The 10619-nt window shown below is 35.6% G+C and overlaps 1 protein-coding gene across 1 annotated transcript in view; it reads right to left on the bottom strand.

Annotated features, from left to right (window-relative positions):
• Nucleotides 1-8182: 8182 nt before the first annotated feature.
• Nucleotides 8183-10619, bottom strand: part of PZP (PZP alpha-2-macroglobulin like) — a 60438-nt gene continuing 58001 nt past the window's right edge. Inside the window, exons 34-36 of the mRNA XM_010376700.1 lie at nucleotides 9976-10078; nucleotides 8899-8940; nucleotides 8183-8337 (exon numbers count right to left, since the gene is read on the bottom strand). Coding sequence (XP_010375002.1) covers nucleotides 8315-8337; nucleotides 8899-8940; nucleotides 9976-10078 — 168 coding nt within the window. The 3' untranslated portion in view covers nucleotides 8183-8314. The remainder of the gene's footprint in view (nucleotides 8338-8898; nucleotides 8941-9975; nucleotides 10079-10619) is intronic.

Genomic DNA, 10619 nt, shown 5'->3' with positions numbered 1-10619 from the left:
AAAATACAAAAAACTAGCCGGGCGAGGTGGCGGGCGCCTGTAGTCCCAGCTACTCGGGAGGCTGAGGCAGGAGAATGGCGTAAACCCGGGAGGCGAAGTTTGCAGTGAGCTGAGATCTGGCCACTGCACTCCAGCCTGGGTGACAGAGCGAGACTCCTTCTCAAAAAAAAAAAAAAAAAAAAAAAAAAAAAGAGAGGATCTGAAAGTTGAGCACATCTCCTCTGCTAACATCTTGGTGTTACTCTACTCTGTTGGTCAAAACTAATTGTAAGGAAAGCGAGGAAATGATGTTTGTGGTGATATAGGAGTTGAGAAGAAATTACTTATGCGGATAGTGAGGTTACGGGGGTTCTCAGTAAGGTTTTCCATTTAATGAAAAGCAGTCCCCAAGTCATTTCCTTTTCTAACAAAGAGCGGCCTGTAAAATTGAGCTACAGACATAGACAAGCAAGCTGGAAGTTTGGACAGGTGAATGCCAGCAGTTATGCCAATAGGCTACCTGTGACTAGGCATGATCAAAATGGTGGCTTTGTCTTCCATTCTGTTTGCCAGCTACGTGTACAGTAAGGAGGAGACAAAATGGCACTGGCCAAGTAGAAAGTCTATGTGCATAATAAGATTAAGGTGGAGCATCCAGCCTTCCCCACACACTATGTAAGCATCACATCTGGTCCAACCAATCTTTGGGCTCTGTGTAAATCAGACACTGCCTCCTCAAGCCTGACTATAAAATCTGCTGCTGTCTACCACTCTTCCTTTTTTGGACACCTGTCTCTTGCAAGAGAGACAGGCCTCTGTTCTTCTGCCTATTGAACTTTCCCCTTTTTAACACACCCACATGTGTTTGTGTCCTTAATCCTTTTGGTGAGATAGGACGAACCCGGGTGTTTACCCCAGACAACGATGCTGCTTCAGTGGCTTAGTGGTCATGCACTAAAACTCAAAAGGTTCTGATACTGAAAAGAAAAATGGGGCAGAATATATACTGGAGGATAGTTAACAGTTTCTAGCATTCTTGCCTTGATCCATATCTCCCCTGAGCTACAATCCCAACTTTTTGTTCCCTTTTAGAGCAAATCTCTACAAACGTATTGTCTATACCCACTGTCTCTCATTCTTTGTTTTCTTGGTAAAATAACTAGAAATTAATTGAATAATTCTAAAAGATGTTCTGGTATCTAATGGAATAAAGAATAATAAAATATATAAAGACTTGATAAATCTGTGGAACTATGATAATGCTTTAATCTGAGTATTCTAATCTATAAGCTTGAAATAAATCATTCAGAATGTTTGTATATAAAACAAAAATTTTCATTCAGCTTTGTATAATTAAAAAATAAAATTTAAATCAAATAAGTTTCATTGTGGCTGTTACCACAAATAGAATAATTATATGATATTTTTAAGTTTAATTTTAAAATAGAAAAATGTTAATATATTAAAAAAATATAGAAAAGTATATGATATCTGTGCCTTCCTACACTGACCCAATTTTCACTCCTTCCCTCTACTCCAAACCATCAGTAACTTCTTGCATACTTTAAGAGTTTCTTTCTAGATATAAATTAATACAGTATGTATGTATATGTGTATATATATATTTATTTTTATTTTTCAATACAAAGGCCAGCATACAATATACATTATTAGACACCATTTATTTTTAGTTAACTATATATGGAAGAATTTTTAGCTCGTAGTTTTCTCATTCTATTTCTGTTATCTTTTTTGCAGTTGCATATTATTTTATTGCTTTGACAAACCATAATTTAGCTAGTCCTTGACCAACTATAACAAACAATCCTAAAATGAACAATTTTGTTCATAAGGCATTTCATTTGTATGCAAGAATGTCTATGGAAAAATTTTGCATAAGTGGAATTTCTGAATTAATGAGTATGTGCATTTTTTTGAATTTTGATTGACATTGACATATTACTCTCCATAGAAGCAGTACACATTTACCTTCATCAGAACTACCAATGTATGAATGCTGAGCTTACCAATAGCATTGCCTTCAAGGTGTCACCAGATTTTTGGATTTCTGACAATCAAATATGTGAAAAATAACGTTACAATTTGACCTTAATTAGTGTATCTCTTTTGACAAATAAAGGTGACCATGGCTTCATAACTTAAGGGCCATTTATATGTTCCCTTCTTTGACTGTTTATGAGCTGCTTGTTCACATCTTTTACTAAATTTCTAGATTCTCGCTCTCTTTTATAGGCATTCCAGTGATGTGATTTGTAAATGCACGTATTTTGTTTCCAAGTTTGTTGTTCGTTTTTGAAATTGTGTATGGTGGGTTTTTTTGATTGTTTGTTTGTTGTTGTTTTTTTTACTCCACTAAAGATTTTGCTTTAAATATATTGAATATATCAGTCTTTTATTTGATGCCTTCTGGATTTTGAATTTTGGTTCAAAAGGTCTTTTCCACTCCAAATTTATAAATCTCATGTTTTCTACTTTTATAGCTTCCTTTCTGACACTTAAGTATTTAGTGAATTTTGAATCTTCCTGTAGGGCATGAAGAATGTATCACACTTTATTGTTATATAGATGAATACTTATCTGTACCAACATATTCTTTTCTTTTTGCTTTTTTTGAAGGTCCATACCCTACTAATTGTTTTGGGATGTTAATTTTATCATATGCAAAATTATCATATTTATTTACAAATGTTTTTGGCAGGACAACAAATGTGACCTCAGGATAAGATAAAGTCAAAATTTTGATTGCAACATCCTGCATTAAGATTCAGAACTATGTAAGGTATGTTTAGCAGGTTTTCTCAGGTTAAAAAAAAAATGACTTCTAAGAAATTTAAGGGTGTGTCTTTTAGACCATATTTGCTAGGCAACAGAAATCCTAATAATCCTATTCACAACAGCCTCACACATGGCCTAAGCTAGAGAATGGTCTTTGTTGGAGAGATTTGTAGGTGTTGCTTTTGTCTTAGGGAATAAATCTCACTGAGGTTCATAGGAAACTCATGAACTTTTAAGAGAATTGTATTAGTAGAAACATTGCCAGATTCGACTTCAAATGATAGAGACAATTCAAAATGAAAAGAGATTTTAGAGCCCTCAAACTTTATAGATAGGCAAAAGGCCGAGAACCCTTCTCAACTAACACATGTCCATTCTTGTGAAAAAGAAAGGATTGATTAGCATGTACAATAAACCCAGACCAGCAGAGAACTACTCTGAGGAAGCAGAACTGAGCCCTGGTGAGAGAACTGGTGACATGTTCCTGGTTATGTTTCAGAATGGCTATGGACCAGTAACTCATATGTGCCTCCTGTTCTCTACCCTTTTAAGCAGTAATGTCTGTTACAGTTATCCTGTGACTCCTCCCAGCTGTGTGGTGGCAGATGACTTGTGTTTTTATTCTACAGGTCTTCAGATTGAGAGAAACTGTGCGTTAGAAACTGCGCTCAAGGAAGATGAACTCTAGGGACCTCAAATGTACTTGGACATAATTCAGATGATAAGATCCTAGATTTCAAGCTTGAGAATGGTGCAGTATTGTAATGAGACATCAGATATTGGAAGGGATTATGCATGAGTGTATTTTGCACACAGGAGAGCTGCAAGTCACTGGGGCCCCAGAGGAAGATTAGGGTATCTAGTTGCTGAAAATTGCTCCCCCACTGAACCATGCCTCCTAGTATTCATGCCCTTGTGTAGTCTCCTCCCCTTAAATTTGGGCTTGCCCTGTGAATTGCACTAGATAAAAGGTATATGATGGAAGTGATAATGTATGACTTTTAAAGTTAGGCTAAGAGGTCTTTTAATTTATTCCTTGGTCCCCTCCAATGCTTGTATTTCAGACACACCCTCTTGGAATCCTGTCACCATTTTGTGAGAATCTGAATCACAAGGAGAGGCCACTTGTAGGCACCTTTGTTGACATCCCCAGGTGTTGGCTAGCATTGACTGCATGCTGTATGAGGAGCTGTCTTGGACACTAGTCAAGTCGAATCTGCAAAGGACTGCAGCCCTAGTCAACATCTGACTGCAACTGTGTGAGAGACCCATGGCAAGCACTTCCCTGAATTTTAAGTTTTACTTTAAACAACTTCAGTTTTTTCTTTCTTTCTTTCTTTTTTTTTTTCCTTTTTAGAGACAGGGTCTTGCTCTGTCACCCAGGCTAAAGGGCAGTGGTGTAATTGTAGCTCACTATAACCTCAAACTCCTGGGCTCAAGCTATCTTCCTGCCTCAGCTTTCTGCATAGCTGGGATTATAGGCATGAGCCACCACCTCTGACCCAATCCAGGTATTTTGACATTTAATGTTTTAATTATTTTTCAGTCTAAATAGTTTTATGACTTTCATTATTATTCACTTTTAATTTTAAAGTTTATATGACAAAGAGTTTCAAACACAACAAAATTAGACAAGACAGTATTATGAATCCAGACATACAATACTATAATACTAAAATATATCCACAATGCACATCCCCAATATCTATTAACCCATGTACAATTTTACCCCTCCCACATTCCATCCATATTGCCATCTACATTCTACCACTATACCTCTCCTACTATCATTTGGAAGCAATATCCTTAAGTATTTGGTTCTAGAAGATAAGAATTTTTTTCAAACAAAAGCACAACATTATTGTTGTATATAAACATTTAGTAAAAATATTTCATATCCTAAGTATTCAAATATTTAACTGCCACAAATTTCTAATTGCTGATTAAATGTCATATTTTTTTATGTTGTTTGAATCAAGATCTAATTTAGGTTCATACTTTGTGATTGATTAATATGTCTTTTAAATCTCTTTTTAACTTATAAGTTCTTTCTCTTTTTGAGATAATGTATTTATGGGAGAATTTGCAATGTTTTCCTTCATGTACAAATTTTGCAGATTACATACCCATTATATAATTTAACATGCTCCTTTGAACTCTGTGTTTTCTGAAAATTAATAGATATATCTAGGCTTAAGCAGAATTAGCTTTGATTTTTGTTTTTTGGCATTTTTGTAACCTCACAGGTAGTATTTTATTCGTTTATCAAGATCCCCTGAGTATCTGTTTCACTTTTTGTAATGTTAGAAACTGTTGGTGTGCAAGCCTTAGATCCATTATTTCATTATGAGCTGCAAAATGATGATCTTGGAGTTCAGCTTCTATGTGGGATATAAAAAGCTGCAATAAAATGTTGCTTTCCTTGTAACAAGAAGAAATAAAATGGGATAATATTTCAAAACTATAACCTTTCTTGTACTCATCAGTGATCTGAGGTTGCAAGGTAACCAAGTGGAATGGATTGATTGATTCTGAAAATGTTCTATAGGATTTGACCATAAATAAAAATTGATCAAGCTTTGCCATTAACATTTGTGCATTTTATGGTATATAAATTATATCTTAATAAAAGAGAATTCCATAGCAAATCTTTTTATATGTAACTAGTTTATATAATAAAATATATATACATTTTTAATAAGAATATGAGACCTAGAAATAAACTAAATATATATATATATCCTATATATGTATATGTATCCTATACAGAAAAAACTTTAAAATACTGAAACACACATAAGGAGACTTGAAAAATGACAATTATAAATAAATAAATAAATACAACCTGTTCTTGGATAAGAGAACTCAACCTCAAAAAGCTGACCATGTTCCCTATGTGAATGCACACATTTGATGAGATTCCAACTTTTTTTAAAAAAAATAACAAAGTTGATTCTAAATTTCATATGAGAAAATAAAGGTGTAGTTGAGAAAAATAAGAGCAATGATGAAGAACTATCCCTATATTAAAATATACAGTTATGACAATTAAAATAATGTGATATATGAATACACAGAGAGAGCAAAGAAACAGACTAGAAATTCATTAAATACCCCACAAAATGTGTGGGAATTTAGTATAGGATAAAGGCATCCTTTCAAATTAGTGTGCTATGGGTGAACTATTTAATAAAAGCTTGTGAGATTAAGTTGTATTTATGTTTCACTCCTGTGTGGAATTTCATGCTTTTTCTTAATTATCTACTGTTGTCCCTGTAAGACAATTATGTATTTCTTCACATTGTCATGTGGCTTGTGTGCCTGTCTGTGAGAAAAGTCACAGCACTCCACCATCAATCTTATTATTAGAGCATTAAAGCCTGGCTTGGTCATGTGACTTGCTTTAGCCAATAGAATGTAAGTGAAATTGACATACAACTCATTTGAGCAGAAGCATTGAGTCATTGCTTGATTCGGTTATTTCTCTTTTCCTTTTTCCAGGAGGATGGCACATTCTCATAAATAATACTTTGAGCTAGAGTTGAAACTGACTCAATAATCCCATAGACTTTTATTTTGGATAAACATAGAAATTAACCTTTCTGGTCTTAAAACTTGAAACTTACGTTCGTTTTATCTGACTTCCTTCCTCAGGAAAGGAACTTTAGGCCTCTCAAAAGAAAGTATGAAAGAACTGAAACTCACCAGATCACCACATCCAGACAATGAGACATTGGATCCCTCATTCATCATAATTGCTTCCTTGTCCCTCCCTAGTTCCCATTTTCTTACAAGTTGTTACATTTGTTCCCTGCTATATAAAATCCTGGTTTTAGTTGGTCAGGAAGATGGATTTGGAACTGAACTCCCATCTCCTCAGCTGCAGGACCCAATTAAAGCCTTGTTCCTTGGCAATACTTGTCTCAGTGATTGGCTTTCTGTGCAGCAAGCAGCAGGACCTAGACCGGACCCCTGGTATTTCAGTAATAGAATCTGTTGTTATTTTCATTTCTCAATGAGAAAGCTGAGGCAGTGAAGTTAAACAACTGCCCTACAAAGGACATGAACTCAAAAGAAGACATTCATGTGGCCAACAAACATAAGAAAAAAAGTTCAATATCACTAATCATTAGAGAAATGCAAATCAAAATGACAATGAGATACCATCTCATGCCAGTCAAAATGGTGATTATTAAAAAGTTGAGAAACAACACATGCTGGTGAAGTTGCAGAGAAAAAGGATTGCTTGTACTCTGTTGGTGGGAGTGTAAATTAGTTCAACTACTGTGGAATACAATGTGTGGCAGTTTCTCAAAGATCTAGAGTCGGAAATACCATTTGACCCAGCAATCCCATTACTGGGTATATACACAAAAGGATATAAATCATTCTACTATAAAGATATAAACATACATGCACATGTATATTCATTGCAGCACTCTTCACAATAGCAAAGACATGGAATCAACCCAAATGCCCATCAATAATAGACTGTATAAGGAAAACATGGTACATATACACCATGGGATATTATGCACAATAAAAAGGAATGAAATCATGTCCTCTGCAGGGACATGGATGGAATTGGAAGCCATTATCCTCAGCAGACTAATGCAGGAACAGAAAACCAAAAGTTGCATGCTGTCACTTATAAGTGGGAGCTGAACAATGAGAACACAGGGACACATGATGGGGAGCAACACACATTGCTGCCTGTAAGGGAGAGTTTGGGGAGGGAGAGCATCAGGAAGAATAGCAAATGGATGTCAGGCTTAATACCTAGGTGCTGGGTTGACCTGTGCAGCAAACCATTATGGCACATGTTTACCTATGTAACAAACTTGCACATTCTGCACATGTACCTCGGAATTTAAAATAAAAGTTGAAGAAAAAAAAAAGAAAGAAACCCTCACCGGGGGAAGGGATAGTAGAAAATAAATAAATAAATAACTGCCCTAGTGACTTAGTTGGTGAGGCGGGGATGGAATCAAGATTCAAACCTAGGCAGTTTGGCTCTAGTGTCTAAAATTTAACCACTGTACAATACTGCCTCTTTCCAACATATTCTCCATTTACTCCAATCATTTTTGCCTCCGGTCAAATCAATTTTTGATGCTTTTGCTTAGGATATTCTTTCTCAAGAAATATTTATGCCTTCCTAATTATTAATCAGTGCTACATACTTTTGCCTTTAGCTTCTAAGTAAAAGCTTCCTAGACCAAAGAACATTTTTTTTCTAATGTCTCTTAGAACTTTATTTAAAGTTATCCTTGATTTGACTTTATATCCACATTTGGAATACAAGCAAATATGTTACACAACTGTAATCTTAATAGTATTTGAAATAATATAACTCATCATGTGAACATGCTATTAATGTCTGAAGAATGAATGATGCACCAAATGATAGTTTGACCAGAAATACATATTTATTCAGCAAACCTTTTTAGTGTCTATTTTATAGAGACAAATAGTGCCGTTCCTTGTAAGTAAATGTATAGGACAGAGAATCCAGCAAAATATACAGCCTGTATGGTCCTCAAACATTTCCAAGCTCTGTATCTATGGAGAAAAGAAAAACGTAAGTAGGTTGTAGGTTTTCCTGAGGAGCATTCAGTTGAGTGTGGGCAACAGAATGAGTTTACGCAGGGTCAGCAAACTTTGTGAAAGGCCAGATGGTAATTATTTTAGGTTTATATGTCATGTGGTCTGTCATGACTAATCAGCACACAAAGGCAGCCACAGACAATAATAAGTGTGGCTATGTGCCAATAAAGCTTCATTTACAAAATTAAGTGTAAGGCTAGATTTGGTTTGAGGGGTGTGATTAGTTGACCATTGTGTTGAAGGAAGCCCAATTAGCTGTGAAGTGAAATGTTGCTTTTAGAGATAGTTGTCCTACAAATAAACAAAGCTTATTGACTTTTCTGGGAGTGAATATCTGAAATTGGAGAGTCCGCTACAGAATAGGCTTGCTACGCCGCAGTTTCATCTCGGTGTGAGGACAAGCCATGTGGATTGTCTCAGATGTAGGAAAAGCACCGTAGAGAATTTAAAATGTAGGGGCTCTTGGAGAGTGGGTTAATGCCATTCTAGTACTGGTCATAAGCTGTGACCTCTTACCTGTGCTGCAGGGGGCGATATACTCAGCAACCACGGACTCATCTGAAAGATACATTGGGTGAAGGAAGAAACAAAAGATCTATGAACTAGGGACCGTGGTAAATCTGTCTAGTCACCTTACTACTGCATGCCCTATCAGAATTGTCAAAACTTCATGTAAATAGACCAGAATTAAACAGGATCATTAGCATATTTATATTTTCTTTCCCTGAGACCAGAGATGCAGATTGAAGCCTGTTCAGATGGCATATGTTCAAATTTTAAATTCTTGGGAAGATGATCATAATTGCATTAATCTGTAGTTCTCTCTTCCATGACCTCTCTGCTTCTATTCACTTTGTTCAGCTTGCTCCCTTAATTCCTTTTCTAAGATTATTGTTCCAGCTTGAAACACTCCTCCTACTTTTACAGACCCCCAAAATTGCCTTCATCCTCTAGGATCCAAATCAGATCTTTCTTCCTGTTTGTTCTTACTGAGCACCAGCCTTCTGTGCTGTTTTTGCCTCTCAAACGTATTGCTGAGCTCACTAACACTCATTTGTCATGAATAGTCTTTCCTTGTTATATAATCTTTTCATCTGTATTATGTTACCTATGTCTCTAAACTACTTGAAGGCAATGACTATATATTATCATTCTTTTTAAATTCTTCAGTTTCTGACTCAAAAAACACTAATTGATAAATTTGTTCAGTAAATGTTTTTTGTTTTGTTTTTTCTTTTTTTTTTTTGAGACAGAGTCTCGCACCGTCACCTGGGCTGGAGTGCAATGGCGCGATCTCGGCTCACTGCAACCTCTGTCTCCTGAGCTTACACAATTCCCTGCCTCAGTCTCCAAAGTAGCTGGGATTACAGGTGCACACCACCACACCAGACTAATTTTTTTGTATTTTTAGTAGAGATGGGGTTTCACTATGTTGGCCAGACTGTAGTAAGTCATTTTCATAGTATACATCTTGGAGGAAAGAAACAAAAGATTAATGTTGACTAACTGGGTGAAGAACAGGATCAACTGTCACAACAGGATCCATTTCTTGGCTCTGGTTAAGATTAATTGTTTCATTTTTCTCTCACTCACCTGTCTCATAGTAATCATAGACTTTAACAATTGCTGGCTTCAAGTCTCTTACTGGGATGTCTTGCAGAACCATGAAGGAAAAACTTAGTGTCTGATTCGTCACCTAAAAGGAAAAGTGGGAGTAATCAATAACCTAGAAAGCCTCCTTTCTCTCATGAACAAAACATATTCTTAATGTTCTTTGACTCTTTTTTACCAGTGTCTTTAGGTGAGCAGACATTTGTGGATGTCAAGACGGGTTTTAGAATGCATCCTGGGGAACTCTATTTACAGTCAACAAATTTTCACAGATTTTCTTCAATTGAGACAACCCTATTATTTTGTAGTCCCTTGGTATGAGATTAAATCTTTGGGCCCGTGTGAATGTGTTCTAAGCTGGAGAAACATGGTTTCATGCAACTTGTAATTAAAACCACAAAGTATTCTTTCTGTTTGGATACATAAAACATTTTCTTTGTTTTATGGTCTTATTTGAAAATATTCATAAAATCCACATTTTATTTTATGGTGACATTTTAGAATGTTAATATTATCACTAGTCAACCACTGGGATCATATTTATTCATTTCGTGGAGGTGGTCTTTAAAATAACAGGAATGCATGATAAACCTTTAGTCCTATTGATTTATCACTTCAAATTTAAT

The sequence above is a fragment of the Rhinopithecus roxellana genome, chromosome 10, assembly GCF_007565055.1.
Source record: "Rhinopithecus roxellana isolate Shanxi Qingling chromosome 10, ASM756505v1, whole genome shotgun sequence".
Taxonomy (NCBI): domain Eukaryota; kingdom Metazoa; phylum Chordata; class Mammalia; order Primates; family Cercopithecidae; genus Rhinopithecus; species Rhinopithecus roxellana.
The sequence above is the reverse complement of the archived record's forward strand: the minus strand, read 5'-3'. Positions and strand labels throughout refer to the sequence as shown.